Source organism: Crotalus tigris, unplaced genomic scaffold (assembly GCF_016545835.1).
Source record: "Crotalus tigris isolate CLP2741 ecotype Arizona unplaced genomic scaffold, ASM1654583v1 scf7180000018151.1857312, whole genome shotgun sequence".
Taxonomy (NCBI): Eukaryota; Metazoa; Chordata; class Lepidosauria; order Squamata; family Viperidae; genus Crotalus; species Crotalus tigris.
The window spans coordinates 962,643-979,444 of record NW_024096849.1 but is presented as its reverse complement, the minus strand read 5'-3'; the positions used below and the strand labels follow the sequence as shown (position 1 = coordinate 979,444).

The 16,802-nt window shown below is 36.7% G+C and overlaps 1 protein-coding gene across 13 annotated transcripts in view; it reads right to left on the bottom strand.

Annotated features, from left to right (window-relative positions):
- The window catches only part of KMT2C (lysine methyltransferase 2C), a 172,242-nt gene that overhangs the window by 47,366 nt on the left and 108,074 nt on the right, over window positions 1–16,802 (bottom strand). For 12 of the 13 annotated variants that reach the window (XM_039348377.1, XM_039348378.1, XM_039348376.1 and 9 more), the window contains 12 exons: window positions 16,477–16,578; window positions 15,241–15,345; window positions 13,177–13,358; window positions 12,254–12,418; window positions 11,211–11,320; window positions 10,337–10,402; window positions 9,544–9,756; window positions 4,698–4,826; window positions 3,313–3,432; window positions 2,217–2,347; window positions 1,269–1,455; window positions 940–1,038 (listed from right to left, as the gene is read on the bottom strand). In XM_039348377.1, the coding sequence (XP_039204311.1) occupies window positions 940–1,038; window positions 1,269–1,455; window positions 2,217–2,347; window positions 3,313–3,432; window positions 4,698–4,826; window positions 9,544–9,756; window positions 10,337–10,402; window positions 11,211–11,320; window positions 12,254–12,418; window positions 13,177–13,358; window positions 15,241–15,345; window positions 16,477–16,578 (1,609 nt within the window). The remainder of the gene's footprint in view (window positions 1–939; window positions 1,039–1,268; window positions 1,456–2,216; window positions 2,348–3,312; window positions 3,433–4,697; window positions 4,827–9,543; window positions 9,757–10,336; window positions 10,403–11,210; window positions 11,321–12,253; window positions 12,419–13,176; window positions 13,359–15,240; window positions 15,346–16,476; window positions 16,579–16,802) is intronic. The other variant, XM_039348373.1, reaches the window with a different exon arrangement.

Sequence of the window (16,802 nt, the reverse complement as noted above, 5' to 3'; positions counted from 1 at the left end):
GAAATAGTTCATGGATATGAGAAACACTGAAAGCTATCCCCAGAGTAATAAAGGACAATAACAAAAACAAAGGATAGATGTATTAAGCAAAGCAAGAGATAATAGCTTCGGCTAATAGAAGCATGTTTAAAAATTATGCGTATATACAAATATATAGTGCTTTTTTTGTAAAAAAAAAAAAGGGGGGGGGGGTCGGAACTCACACACGTCATACAACCTGCCTTGCCTACTCTATAAGGTTCCATCCAAAAAAGGTGCCGGAACTCCATTCTGGGTGTTCTATGACAAAAAAAAGCCCTGCAAATACATGTACAGATAGTCCTGAACTTACAGCACTTTGCTTAGTGAATGTTTGAAGTTATAATGGCACTGAAAAAAGTGGCTTCTAAAGTGGCATTTACAACTGTTGCAGCAGCTCTATGGTCACATGATTAAAATCTGGAGGCTTGACAATCGGCATGTTATTTAGAACAGTTGCAGCATCCCGAGGTCAGATGATCACCATTTGCAAGCTTCTAACAAGCAAAGTCATTGGGGGGAGCTGAATTTGCTTAATGATAATGTGATTTACTTAACACCTGTAGCATAAAAGATTGTAAAATCGGGCACAACGTGCTTAACAACCACCTTACATAGCAATGAAAATTATGATCCCAATTGTGGCCCTAAGCCCAGGACCACTCATACACGTTGAGGAGCTCTTAAGGCAGAAATACAAAAGTTCAAAAGCAAAATGATTTGCTTTTTGGCTTCTCAGACACCATGATGTGAATCAAAAAGAGCCCTAAGTGAATGTTTCAAGTGCTGAAGAAGCTTCTTGGATGAGAAGAGAAAGAAAAACAAGGAAGTCCAGTTGCCTCTTGAAAAAGCATCTCTGGGTTTCAAGTATAAGTAGCCAGTAATCATGAACTTCACAAAGAACAATTTTTCCAATCATACCTGAATGATCCCCAGGTTTCACTAAATCGTCTGAAAGAATTCCAAGGATGTCATCCTCAGTGTTCAGCACGAGAGCAGCTAATGGGTCATCCAGAGTACCTTTAGAAAATAGACAGCTCAGACGCAAACATAATAAAGATGGCACCAAGAATGGAACATTCAAAACTTAGTAAATAAAACGTTTCAGTTACCCAGGGTAGCAGATCAGTTAAAGAGTAACTGCAACATTAAAACAGGTGTTCCTTTTTACTAAAAGGCTCTTCTAACAAGGCCTCTTCTGCTCTGTGCCCAGGGCCACCCTGTGCCAAAATATCTTCAGATTTATGTACCTTGCGCACCAGATTTTGAGGGAGTGGAAGTGGAAGCTGAACTCAGAAGTGGATCTGAGGATGGGTCTAAGAAATTGGTGTTCAAACTTGCTTTGCAGGAAATGCTGAGGCTTTCACTGCATAAATTATCCAAACTTGGCTTTTTCTGCCTACTAGTGTCTAAAAGTTCTCTTCCAAAGAAAGCTTCCTAGAATTAAAACAAACGACAAACAATGAAAGCAAGCATTTAATTAAAATGTCTTTATAAGCCACAGGATTCCTATATTTGAATATGAATCTGAACAGAAACAGATTCAAATACTTATTGGTTAAGATCATAGTTAATAAATGTAGCTGCTCTTGTCATAAAACATACTCATATTTAACCGAATTATGATTCTATATGTAAAATTGCTGATGTTGTTCACTTCTGATTTAAAAGCAATCAAAATATTCAGTTTTATGTGATTTGTTTCTCTATCCTTTTCTGCTCTGTTTAGGGGGGCAACACCTACTCTCCAGAAAGGTATTTATCAGACAGGTTCCTCAGTCTATGACATTCCCTCCATTTATTTATCATAAAATTCAAGCAATTAATTTAGTTTCTTTAAATACTATATAAGGAAAATTTAAATAACCTTATTGCTTCTTGGCTAATTCAGTAACATGTACAAAAGTATGTTCATTCTAGAAACAGGACATTCTTTCAGCTAATTAGACTATAGTCAACTATTGATATATTAATATGTCTATATTAATGGATTTAAAACATAATGTATTATGTTTATATTAAAATAAATATTTTACTTTTCAGAAATACAATAAAATAATATCATTCACAGAACTAGGAAATTAACACTAGTGTTAACTGATTACAAATTATAAAGCAATTTCTTAAATTACAAATAGATTATCTACTACATGCAAATAATGCTCTTAGGGAAAATATTTTGCGTGCTGTGAGTGTACCTGCAAATATGCTGGGAAAATTTCTTCAAGCTTATTTTTCTTTTTCTTATAACGTTTTTTCATTTTGTCCATATTTTCAGAAACAGACATAGTTTCATCAACAAGTGTATCAGGCAGTTGTTCATTCCAACCTAGAAATATCAAACATGTACAATGTTACAATCCTATTTCAGTCTAGACTAGACTAGCTGAAATACAGGAGGAGGGTTACTGATTAATTCTTTTTCTGATTTAAAAATAGCATTAATTGAAATTGAAAATCTGATAAAAGTGATGTAAAGGCAATATGTGGCACTGGTATGCAAGACTCTAAAAACGTGGCACCATATTCTAAAGGAAGAGTCTTTAATGTCATCTGCAATCCTCTTGGAGAGCTAGCTTTCAGACTGACGGTTCAAAAAGTGCAGACCTTTTTAGAAATATACTCACATACAATGCTAAAATATTTTAGGTATATTTTAAAGGTATTATTTTATGATGGTCTTCCTTTGCCATTAGCTCTCTTTAGAATTTCAGCCACTGGTGTAATGGTTAAGGAATCAGGCTAGATCACAAATTCTAATCTTGCTTTAGTTACAAAGCCAGCTGAGTGGCCTTGGGCCAGTCACTTTCTTTCAGTCCCAGGAAGGAGGCAGTGGCAAACCACTTCTGAAAAATCTTGCCAAGAAAACTGTAGGAGCCTATCCAGGCAGTCACTAAGAGTCAAAATTACTTGCTTTTCCATTTATCATCTGTTTACTAAATTATGCATCTGTTCATAATATATTAGCTTTGCATAAATGAACTGCCACAAGGATGCTTTTTACCAGAAAGGTTGTTTCTAGTAAGAATGGTTAAGAAAGTTATAGAACTATGCTTTTATGTTCAGAGTAAATCTGACAGAATTTAATTTAAACTAGAAAATTGTCTCAAACTATAATACATAAATTTATACAAGGATGCAATCATGTAGTATCTTCAGGAATGACAATGAATTAAGCTTTGGGGGGAAAAACTGGGGTTAAAAAAAGTAACTAACTAATTAAAATATAATTATCTTGTGTTACAGGACATGGCAGTAACACAGAAGTATGAGAATAAATTGCTAGTTGCCTACTTTCATCTCTGTTGGGTATTTGTTCAGATACAGAACCAGAAGAATCTTTTCTAGAGAGAGATCTTTTCATTTTTCCTTGTCCTGTACGACTCCGCTGGCGTACCATGAATCCACCAATGCCTATAAAAAGTATGTTCACAGTATTTATTAAGCAAATTTAGATAGCCATTCCACACAGGCGACTATGTTACTTAAATTATATTGTAATTATTTAAATAAAGAGGAACATCCTGGAATGTGGATATTCTGTAAATAGCCATTTCTACATAATACATGTCATTCAAATATAATAATAAGCCACTAAAGGCAATTCTAGATATTAAAATATATTTAATTTTTGTAGTTGTTTTATTTCCACAAACACACACCTCCTTCCCTCTCACCAGTATCACTACACCAGCTGTCTCTCAGCACAACTTTTATAGTCTACATTGCTGTGCTGGCTGGGGAGAGGCTTAAAGAAGCAGGACAACAACAGCACAGGTGCTGGCCCTTTTCTACACCGCCTGCCTTCCTACAAAGACAATTCTTTCCTAGATTAAGCTAATAGGGAATCAACAAAAACTGAGTATCTATAATTTCTGCCTGATGATATAGCTCCCATCTATAAGAATTCAATATAATGCGTAAGAAATCCACCAGTTGCCCATATTAATCCAACAATGACCTTTATATTAATAGAAATATCAGCTGAAAAAACACTCACTTCTCTCTTGAACATCTCTTTGATGTTCTCTGTTAAACATCAAAATTTGCGATCACCAAACTGTGCTAAGTTTATACCTCTTTTACATGGAAGCTATCAAGATGTATCTATTTAATAATAATAATTCATAAAAAGTTACTCTGTTGTTTGGTAACTTGATATAGAGGCAGTATAGATAGTCCTTGACTTACGACCACAACTGAATCCAAAATTTCCATATTAAGCCAGGCAATTGTCAAGTGAGTTGCAACTCATTTTATGACCTTTCATGCCACAGTTGTTAACTGAATCTGGCTTTCCCCACTGACTTTTCTTGTCAGAAGCCAATTGGATAGGTAACAAATGGTGAACACATGACCATGGTGCCTGTTGCCAAGGGCCTGACATTTGATCCTGTGACCATGGGGATGTTGCAACAATTGTAAGTGTGAAAGCTGATCATAAATTCTTTTTTCAGTGATGTTGTAACTTTGAATTGTCACTAAATGAATGGTTGTAAGTCAAGGACTACCTGTATTTGAAAATGAAAACTACTGCCTGAAACTGCAGTATACACCAGATAGGGTAATTCTCAACAACACTTAACTAATCTCATTTCTAAATAAAATATTATGTATAAATACATAGTCAATACATATAAACCTAATAAATATGAAAACATCTGGATTATGTACTCTACCAGGTCTATATGGCTTTCTCTTTCTTTTTTTGATCCCTTCAGTTGCTTCCATTCCCTTAGGATCATCATCAATAGGTTCTCGTTCAGGACTTGTATCTGATTTTCCTTCACAATCCATAAGGTCTCCTTCTGAATTAAAACAAGTTAAAAGGTGAGGGAGAAAAATATTGGAGTTATTTATACACTTTTATTTAACTGCCCACATAAAAAACTCATCAGTTAACTAAAAACCATTGAAAATAGTCATAACAAAATCCCATTAAAATTGAATACTAATAACACTAAAACAGACAAAAATACTGTTACTAGGATTATTAAAAGGTAGAAAAGATTAAATGCTGTTATGTAGCATGTTTACCAATAGTAAAAGAGAGGGAACCCTATCACAGGGACATAAGTTAAAGAAGTCTTATTCTATACTCCATATTCTATTTGTGAGGCATCATGGTGTAGTGGTTAAGATACTGAACTGGGACCTGGGAAACTCAGGATTAAATTTATAACTCTCAGTTATAGAAGCCCCCTAAGTTATTTAAGGCCAGTAACTTTCTCTCAGCCCAACCTATCTCACAGGATTGCCACTGTACAAAGGCTGGCACATATGTAAAAATATTACTACCTCATTACATCCCAGAAAAGCCTTCAGAGATCCTAATGGATTAAATTAAAGCAAACTTAAATCAAGACCAAACTGATGTTCAAGTTAATTAGGGCTCTAAAGTCCCAAAACAGCATTGTTACTTGGCTCAAGATAATAACTAACACAGCTCTTTAAGTATTGGCTTGGCTTTTTCTCAAATGTATGTATGTATGTATGTATGTATGTATGTATGTATGTATGAATGATGTATGTATATGTATATACACCAGATTTTAATTTTGCTGCTTCATCTAAACCCAGTGAAATTTCCATCCAGTATTTAAAGACAGTTCCATATCAAATGTGCTCCAATAAAGTATGGAAGCTTGTTTGTTAAAGATAACTGAAGCCAACTTCCTGAAGAAGCATCGGAATGAATTCAGCAGGGGCAGCTGATAAACAAAGGCTGTAAGATACAACTGGGCATTGTAATATACTGGTTGTACAGGTATTAATAGGTATTTAAAATATTTAGGCACTATACTGATGAATGACAAATTAACAATATTCTTATATTAATGACTCTATAGGTCTTGCTGTGCCAGCTGATCTTTGCCATCTTCCTGTCTCACTGACGAGACGTAATCAAACTGGGTCTAAGCAAGACAGATTTATTTATTTATTTATAAAATTTATATAGCTGCCTACTTGCTCACAGCAACTATAGGCAGCTTACAAACAATAAAAACACAATCTAGAAAAAAATAAATAACCCCCAACAACCTTCTCCCGGCAACAGCACACCATTAAATAAGCCATTTGATGGGCTCGATCACACTATGGGTTCTCCAGGCCCACTGGCAAACTGTTTCTTCAGGGCCTTCCAAAAGACTGTCAAAGTGGGGCCCGTCTAATTACTACAGGGATGATGTTCCAAAGGGTGGAAGTCACCACAGAGAAGACCCTTTTTCTAGGTCCCACCAGATGTACCTTCTCAGGGGACGGGATCCACAACATTCCTTATCTCCCCACTCTAGTGAGTCGGGTGGATGCTGACTAGGCCAAGACTTCTTCCCAAGGATACTCCTGCCATTGCCCATTCTTACCAAACTTCACATGACTTTTGAAACTTTGCCTTCATTATCCAAATCATGTGCGCCATTCTTGTAAGGCTTCAAAAAGCCTTCAGAAACCTTCTGGAGACTCTGATGTATAGCGAAAATGGCACGTACACTGTTTGAAGAACAGTGTGAGTGGCTTCCAGAAAACATGGCACGACCAGCAGTTGGCACACGGCCACACCAAGGGCATCTTGTCAGCAGTGGAAAGATAACAAAGGTCAGATAGGTGTGACAGGATCTGAGGAATGCAGAGTGGCTGGGGCTTTGCATTGTGGCATTGGGTGGATGGCCAAGGTGCAGGCTTGAGGTGCCACTCCCCACTCTGGTCGATGGGCAGCAGAACTAAAGTAGTAGCTGCGGATGATGACAACTGGCTGGGACTACTGAAGGTCTTGGACCTCTATCTCAGTCTCAGTGCTGCTGCCATGGAGTGCCACTGTGCAGAGTGCCAAAAGGGCAGAGATGGACATAGGTGGGAGGGAGTTGAAATCCTGTTGTGTAGATGACCACCAAGCGCCTCAATGACTGTGAGGGTGTTGCATTAGCTGTAACTTCAGAGATCTTGAATAAACTACAAGTCATTCAGCACCACCTGGTGAATGGTTGCTGAATGAGTGGTTATTAAGTAAGGACTACATATACTTAATATTCAATGTCTACTATTATAATATTTATTAATGTATTACATGGGGAGTTATTCCTGATTATTTACCCCTAGACTTGCAAGTCTTCAGGGGATCTCACGTCTCTTTCTATTATATGATGTCACCACATAGAAATTCTGAAGTCATTCTGCACTAAGCAGACTGGAAATCCAAAAAGAGCTGAAATTTCTATTTCTAGACTGAAGGAAACACTAGTCCAGTGGTGGCGAACCTATGGCACGGGTGCCAGAGGTGGCACTCAGAGCCCTTTCTGTGGGCACACATGCCATTGTCCCAGTCCTAGACCTTCAGCTGGGTTTTATAAAACCTTTTCGCTTTAGGCCCCTGCTGCCGTGTGCAAAAAAAAAAAAAAAAAAAGTTCAATCAGTCAATTTCAACTTCTCGCGGAGAAAAAAAAGATCTTGCAAAGTTGGAATTGATTGATTGAACTTTTTAGTCCCACCCAGTCTGCCATCACTATTGCAGCCATGCCCATCCAATGGGCCACACCCAGCCAATGGGCCACACCCACCTGGCACCCAACGATGCATAAGTGGGTTTTGGGTTGCAGTTTGGGCACTCAGTCTCTAAAAAGTTTGCCATTACTGCACTAGTCAATGACTGAGAATACTATCTAACAGTGACAAGATATTGTTCTCACTGTCTTCCCATTCAGCTATGCTCACCATACCAATATTGCAATATTATGCTTTTCTATATTGTTTTATCATCTGATCTTGGATTAAAGTAAGATTCTGTTGGATAGACAATGCTTGGAATTGTACATGAGACCAAAGAACAAGGCATGCTGTGGTAACTATGTTTGTTTAAAACCTCATATAACATTTTGCTACCTCTATCACTTAACAATTTCATATTATAGCATGTTTGTTTAATGCTACAGAATGCATTATTTTTTTTAAAAAGTAAATTAATCTGTCATGAGAAAGTTAGCTCTTTGTAAACCAATAATTAGCATGCTTACTTTAAGATATGATATTAAATCAGCCATTTTTCTGATTTAGATTTATGGTAACATTAATAACTTACATACACTTAAACACATCATTGCACATTTGTAAACAAAATTTTTCTTTTCATTAAATGATATAGGATAGTAAAAAAATTATTTGCTGTGTAATACTGCTCAACTCATATATTTCAAAAAAGAATAATAATAAACACCAATGTATAAAATTGATCTACTGATATTATGAGGTTTAAATACTTGGGGTTTTTCAATGCATTCAATGTCATAAGTAGCTATCATGAGAAACTGGGACTTCCAACCTCCTGCTGGTTTTCCCATTGACTCTGCTTCTGGGAAACCAACTAGGAATATCAGAAATTACAGTTATGTGACTATGGCTTGCTGTGATGTCATAATGGCAAGCCAGGCACCCAAATCACAATCATCAAGTAGGGACACTACGACAGCCAGAATTCCAAGGACCCATCCTAAGTATCCCTAGTTTAGGGCTGTTGCAATTTGGAATGGTTGTTGAATGAGGGGTGGAAATCCTATATTCAGCCAAATAAAAATTATACAGTGACACTTACTGCTTCTCAGATCCACTGCCAACATAAGCACCATTTTGATCAAGTATATAGTCCAGTGGTTCTCAACCTGTGGGTCGGGACCCCATTTGGGGTCGAACGATCATTTCACAGGGGTCGCCAAACAAGGCTGTCTGCCATTTTTTTCCCCTTTTCTTTGGCCACGCCCCTGGCACCCAGTGATTGGGGGTCACCACAACATGGGGAACTGTATTATGGGGTCGCGGCATTAGAAAGGTTGAGAACCACTGATATAGTCTAAGTAGATAGTCTTTTCCTTCCTTTGGTCATGGTTCTGACAGATGAAACTCTTCAAAAGAACTTCAAGGCATTGTTTACGTAAAGAATCTTTTATTCAAGAAACAATGTTTCGGCACTACATAGTCAAAACCAAAAACTGATTTCCCCTCCCCTGGATACAAAGTAACAAAGCACAATTCCCTTCTCCAATAAACAGTCATAAATCACATTCCCCAATTAGCTTGAAGCCCGGGCTTTCTCCCCAGCTCTCTAGCCCTCCAAAACTCTTATCAATTTTGGGCTCAATGACCTTGGATTCCCACAGCTGAGTTATTATTGTTATAACTAGCTGGACTCTCATCCACATTCCCCCTCCCAGCATCAACTAACTCTAGAAGCAATAGAGAAAAATGGCTGCATTTCCATCTGTTGTCAAAGCAAGAACATCCGATGTTAGCAGTGTTGACACCTTTCCTCTCTTGGGCATTTGTTCATTTACCACCCTGATTTTTGGATGCTTCAACAAATCTTGAACTTTTCCCAGGTCAACTAATACAATTTTAAAGCCAGCTTTTGTTCCTGTTAGCAATTCCTTCTGCTTTGTGCTTTGGATTTGTTCCATGAATTCCTCCCTCTTCCACAGTGCATCATGAGACCCTCTAACAAATAGTTTAATAAAATGGAAGAGAGCATATAATAATTACCTCTACTGTCATCCATCTCACCATCTCTTGAATGTTCTGACTGGACATCAGGTGGTGTTTGAAGTACAGCAACACTATTCTGGTTTATAATTTTCAACTTAAGCTTTGGCTTTGCCCTTTTTCTTCTTGGTACAACAGCACTGAGGCTCTGTAACTGAGACATCCCTGTTTCGGTCAAACAGACACCATCCTGAGTGTACGTCTTCGGTGGGTCTATAAAATTGGCATGAACCACAACAGGAATTTACACTTTTAATAATTTTGTTTATAATCACAATATTTAAAAATATTGCAATTAATATACCATGGAAGACTATTTGTTCTAATATTAAGAGAGAAGACAGCAAAATTATTTCAAAGGAAAACAAACATTATAATTATAATATTTTACGAAGAGTCTATTCCATACATTATTTAACTCAACATATGTAAATGAAGTTACACAGATAATAATAAGTTCCACCATAAATAGATTGGGGAAAGATAAAGACTGAATAAATCACTCCAATTTTTCTCAAATTATGCATCTGCCTTTCAAAGAACATATCTAAAAGGGCAAGCAGAGAAAGGTCTGCCTTCATCTATTTGGGTAAAATCTTTTGCTCACTTAAGCAATTTAACTTCCATTAAGGAGGACTTGAACATTTATTCATGAAAGGTATCAGCTGGGTTTAAAAATGAACAAGGGAATAGCTAACAAAAACCATAATTTTAAGGCATAATTCTAGTTTCAACAGTGAATTATGAGTAGAAACAAAATTAGATGGAGAGAATGAAGAATTTTAATGGTTACCAAGTTCCTTTGCTTTTGATGGAATTTGAGCTGCAATAGATGATTCACAGAATTCAAAGGAAGGCACTAGAAAAAGAAAAAATAAATAGTGAAAATTATCATTTAATTAATGATAATTATGCAGTTGTCAATAGCATTATTTTAATACTGAAATCCTCATTAATCTATAGTTTTCACATGTCTGTTACTCCAAACAATTTATTTTTTACTTTATTTTTATTAACATTTTATTACAATTTTCACCTAATCCCTTTATCTTTAAGAAAACTGACAATCTAAAGGAACAGCAGATTTTTAATGTCATTTTTTATTACTGATCATACAGCATTAAGAAAATATCTAGACAAAAGAAAACACTGTCTCTTTTGTTAACTCAACATCTGTCAGAGAGAAGCTTTACAACAAATCCTACTGTACTTTTATTAGAATAGAATAGAGCTGGAAGGGACCTTGGAGGCCTTCTAGTCCAGCCCCCTGCTCAAGCAGGAGAACTTATACCATCTCAAACAAGTGACTGTTTAGCCTCTTTTTAAAAATCTCCAATGATGGAGCACCCACAATTTCTGGGGGCAAGCTATTCCACTGGTTAACTGTCCTCACTGTCAGGAATTTTCTCCTTAATTCCAGGTTGCTTCTCTCTTTGATCTCTGCTTCTCTTTCCAACCATTGTTTCTTGTCCTGCCCTCTGTTGCTTTGGTGAACAGCCTGACCCCCTCTTCTTTGTGGCAGCCCCTCAAATACTGGAACACTGCTGTCATGTTTCCCCTATTTCTTCTTTCTTTAGACTAGCCAAACCCAAGTCCTGCAGCCGTTCTTCATATGTTTTAGTCTCCAGACCTTTGATTATCATTAGATAAACAGCAGGTGAATTTACCATTTGTTGATGGTATATACGGTCTACACATGGTGCAGTCAAAACCATTATCTGCTGTGTTTTCCACTTCTTCCTCCGTGTTTAAATTTTGACAGACAGTGTGCATCCATCTGAAAGTTAAAGTATAGATGGCAAAGGAGTTGATTGAAATGAATGCAATTTTATTGTGCAATACAAATATTGTCCCTGAAGAGAAAAACCCAGAAGATGCTTATTAAAATTAGTTATTAAAATTCCTTTTGGGCCAGTTAGTTGAGCTGGGGATTGCTATAAAATTCCAGCATTCTCAAATATGTTTGAAAATGTATTTCAACCAAACTGTTTTGATAAGACAAACTTCTTTAGTTCAGGATCCAGTGGTGGATGATTTATATCAGGAAGCTTTTTTGAAACTTAATCTGAAGGAGCCAGTAGAGCTCAATTTTTGAGATTTAGTAGATGTACTGACATCCATGATTGCTTTGATAACAAGAGATTGAGGTCCCTGGGATTGGAATGAGGTCATTTAGTTCCATTTCTTGTCTACGTTGATAAGTTAGGAAGATTATGAAGAATGTTGCACATAAAAAAGATGAATCTAAGGGGGTCTTGCTAATTTTATAATTACTTCCTGAGTTATGGAAATATTTTAAATTAGTTGATTTCTTTGTTCAAGGGATTGCTGTTTATTCCATACATACTGCACCATTGGAAGACCTGAAGGACTAGATTTATGACACATCATGAACAAATCTATTTATGTGGCTGTGAAGAATCAATCAATAATTAATGGTTACTTAAACAATATTCTTCAAAATACCTTCAGGCTACCCAAGAATTTATAGAATATGCTCCTGTCATTGCTATAACCCCCATAATGTGACTCAGAAAGAAAACACTTTGATAAAAACTGAACTACTTTTTATAGATTAGGCAACAAAAACCAATATTAAGAATCATTTTGATTTTTAAAAAATCAAAATTCATCCCACAAATATAAGGGAATACAGTATGACCAAGCAAGTAAAAAAAATATTTGTTCCAAATGTAAAAGAAATTTTAACCTGTCACACTGCCTGCACTGCACGATAAGCTCTTCTTCTCTGTAACTGCAACAGCAGACTGGACAGGTAGATAAACTTGCACAAGGAGCACACTGTGTGTAATTATTTTGCCATTCACATCTTAAACCAGGAGAAGTAGCTCCACAGTGTCTGCACCACACACACCTTCAAAACACAAACACATGAATAACATTTAGTTTGCATTTGCTTACATTTCCATACTATCCAATGAACAAAACATTAATCCTTTCATTTAATAGTTAAAATTATGCAAAATGTCACCAACTAAAGAGATTCTATTTAAATTAATTTTAGAATATGATGTTCAATCTATAAGGAGTCCTTGGTGTTCTCTGATTTTCTTGCAAATTTTTCATTAATCTTTAGTGCATCTTCAGCGAAGATATTCCCTAAGTAATGAAAAGTCTCCAAGAAAATAACCAAACTCAAAGATTACCAAAGACTCTACAGTTGAATACTGAGCTACAAATATACTCTTTTATTAATGTACTATGCGGCTGCAAATGTGTGTGGTTGTCATAGCCAGCATGATATTCTAAGTCACCCCAGTTCCACTGGCCCAAATATATATGTTAAAAGGCAGGATACATCATCCTAGTCTTTAAGTTCCCTAATTCCAAAGCATTTGCAAATTAATTCCCAATTTAAGCTCCTAGTAACTCTGCTTGGGATTCTCAATTACTGGAGGGCATGTATGATTGTCCCACTGGTGTTATTTGAACGTTAATTAAAATATGATCATACTTTATGTACTACTATTAGGCATCCCCAATAGTTCACTGAAATGCATGTTTAAATTTCAGGCATAAACCATTCATGAATAAGCTGGTCTATAACCATGATAAAAGATTTGGTTTGAACCCATACAATATGCAGAATTAAAAAAAAATAGAGAAACACACCATTTGCACTTCCAACCTCCTTTGGGAACTGTCTGTAGTGGTGGATCCAGGCAGTAAGTGTGGTAGCTGATATCACAGTCATCACAAAGAAGTAGCCTTCCTGGATCCGTAGCTTTTCCGCAGGCTTCACAAACAGTGCACTCCAGACATCTCCAACCCTTGTGGAGTACCACTTTTGTAATCTATATAGGAAAAGGCAGCATACAATTAAAATTAATAAAACTTCAATTTGTCAGTTCAAACTGGTCAGTCCTAGAAGAGATCAAACCCGACTGCTCTTTAGAAGGCCAGATCCTGAGGTTGAAACTCAAGTACTTTGGCCACCTAATGAGAAGGAAGGATTCACTGGAGAAGAGCCTAATGCTGGGAAAGATTGAGGGCAATAGAAGAAGGGGACGACAGAGAATGAGATGGCTGGATGGAGTCACTGAAGCAGTAGGCGTGAATTTAAATGGACTCCAGAAGATGGTAGAGGACAGGAAGACCTGGAGGAACGTTGTCCATGGGGTCGCGATGGGTCGGACACGACTTCGCAATTAACAACAACAAAGGGATGTCAAATGTGTCCCAAATAGTTTTCCAAATAGACAGATTTTTTTTTAAAAAAAAGCCTAAAACTTGTTCAAATGTAATGGAGAAAGGGAATGCATTTACTTTTATCACCATTCATTGGATGATGATATCCTAGCATCCATCAGCATCATTCAAATAACATTATTTTTCTGAGGCAACTGGATGTTCACGGTGATATGCTAGTTGGGAATTCTGGGAATTGGAAGTCTACACATCTTTAAGTAACCAAGATTGAGAAACACTGGAGACAAAAGGTTTCCATGCTTACTATGTTGCCTATATTCAGGGACAGGAATCCCTTGTTTTATATAAAATTGCAAAATTTTAAAGTGCTTTAATCACTTCCTAACCTGACAATCAAGGACATTTTAAATGTTGAAAGCTTTCATGCTTAGCCAAATTATTTAGGTTAAAAAATTTTTTTTCAAAATATTTGTCATTACATTTGTTGAAATGTGTTTAAATCATTTTAACATGAATCATTCATGTTAGTTAATTGGGCTTTTCTGTTAGTTATTTGGGATTTTGCTTTCCAAAATCAATTAGAATATCTTTTACTGGCATTCCTTTACAAAGTGTTTCAAATTTATATTATTATAAAAAGGCAAATTCTTTTCACAAAATCTATGCAGATTTTAAGTTAAATGCTTGTTTATATGGAAAACTATTACTGTGAAAATAATACATTTGAAAAAAACAGCTTATAGCTTATACAATAGAAAATAACATATTATTTCTGCATAAATCTTTAATAATCTAGATTTAATTTCATAAATGTAAAACACTAAATAAATAAACCACTTACTGTTAATCCCAGCAAAAGGCTATTATGTACATTATATTTAACGTATAACATTGTGTAGCAAGATAATTATTAGAATTTATAGCTGCAAAATCACTTTTATAGTATGTATACAAAGTCACTAAAATATTTTGCAATACTTCTTTATGGAATATCATGCCCTAAGATAGATTTGCCTCCCCTCCCGTTGCTTTTTCAAAAGGTCATAAAAACATGGTTTTGTCAGCATGTTTAATCAGCACGATTTGATTAAGTGGTAGATTGGCTTGTATTGTGGCTACTATGGGTGGTGAGTAGTTGATTTTTAATGGGTTTTTATTATATGGTATATTTTTTAAATACTATAAGCTGCCTGGAATTACCTATGTGTAAGTTGGGTGACTATATAAATTCATTAAATAAATAAATTAATCAAGTTAAAATCTCAAAATTAAAAGTGAATTTATCTGGCTAATTATTAAAACAAGCTTATCAGGGAGTGATGTTTCTGGGGGGGGGGGGAAGCATTTCTCAGTTCAGCTAGCTGTGCATTCCAGAGACCTGGAGAAGCTACAAAAAGGGCTCAGTTCTAAATCACAGTGAAATGACTTCAATCAGGTAGGGTAGAATTATATAAAAGGGAATGTTCTCCCACACAGGGCTTTTAAGGATAAATAGGTAGACAAGCATGGGTATTTTAATACACTCACCTTAATACCTACACAGAATGGATGATAACACTGACCACACTGTGAGCAGGCAAGTAATTGGCCTTCTGCACCTTGTCCAAAACTCCCACAAACTACACACATATCCTGGAATATAAAATAGTTATCTTCACACAAGAGACAGCATTAGGCATACCAACCTCACCCATCCCCAAGAGCATCTGATTGCTATATACCCATATCTATCCTTTTTAAAATGTTCCTTATGTCCTTACAGAAATTCAGATGTACAGTGTTCACGTATTATCATAATCTATATATACATTACATACTCAATAGTAATATTGTAAAATTTTCACACTTTTGTGAAGGAAGCTGATTTTAGACCCAAGAAAATAACATTAAGACACTAAAGCCCCTTTCAATCTAATTATTTTCTTTAATATATAAAAGAACAATTGTTTAAATAGAAAGGCATATTGCCCCACTTGTTCCAAGGCCACTTTCGGCTGAGCCACATTACTTTCGTCAATGGTCTACCCACTCTCCCTTCCCCAGCCTCCAGCACTTCGCCTACCACTTTGGTGACTCTGTAGGCAGAACTGCAAAGTGAGGGGGGAACCTGCCCCACTTGTTCTGCAGTTTTCAGCTGAGCCGCATTGCTCTTGCCAATGGTATGGCCATGAGGCCGCGGAACAAGCCGGGTGGCGGTAGGGAACTGGTATAATGGCACGTGGCTCAGAACATGGGAGGATCCGCTAGGCCTCATGGCAGCACCATTGGGTGCAACATGCTAGGCAGCAAATGGCTGCGGCCAGCGGCAAACGGCCATGTCACGCCAAAAACCGCCATTTGCTGCCTCCTGCCCAAAGCCACTGCCATGAGGCTGCGGAACAAGCCGGGTGGCGGTAAGGATCCTTCCTTCCCCATCAGCTTCACCTTATCACAGGAAGGCCATCCCTGCAGGCCCTTAAGTAGGACTTACTTTTGGGAGGAGGGCTTATATTAGGCCCACCCCCCAAAAATCAGCTGGGGCTTACTTTTGGAGAAACATGGTAGATAGGTAGATAGATATATAGAGATAGATAGATAGATAGATAGATAGATAGATAGATAGATAGATAGATAGATAGATAGATAGATAGATAGATAGATAGATAGATAGATAGATAGATAGATAGACAGACCGACAGACAGATAGATGGACGGACGGACGGACAGACAGACAGACAGACAGATTTCCACAGAAAGTAACAAAGTACATCTAAGTATTCCAACCTGATGTAAAGTAAATTTGTCACTGCTAGAGAACAGGACAACAGTATTATGCATGGAGTTTTCTTCTTCCTCTTTGCTGGATGAGTTATCCACATCTGTGACCTGCAAAATGGAACAGAAGAATTAAAAGAATTAATTTAGTAACCATTTTTAACTGTTACACAATAGACCATAAATTATTTGAAATGTATACAAATAAGCCATGAGCATTTGAAATATTGCATCCTTCTTTCACTGAAGAAAACGAAATACTATATGCAGCCCTTCCACAATTTTATATACTAGACAGTTTATGGCCCGTGGCTTATCCTTCCAGAGATACTTCT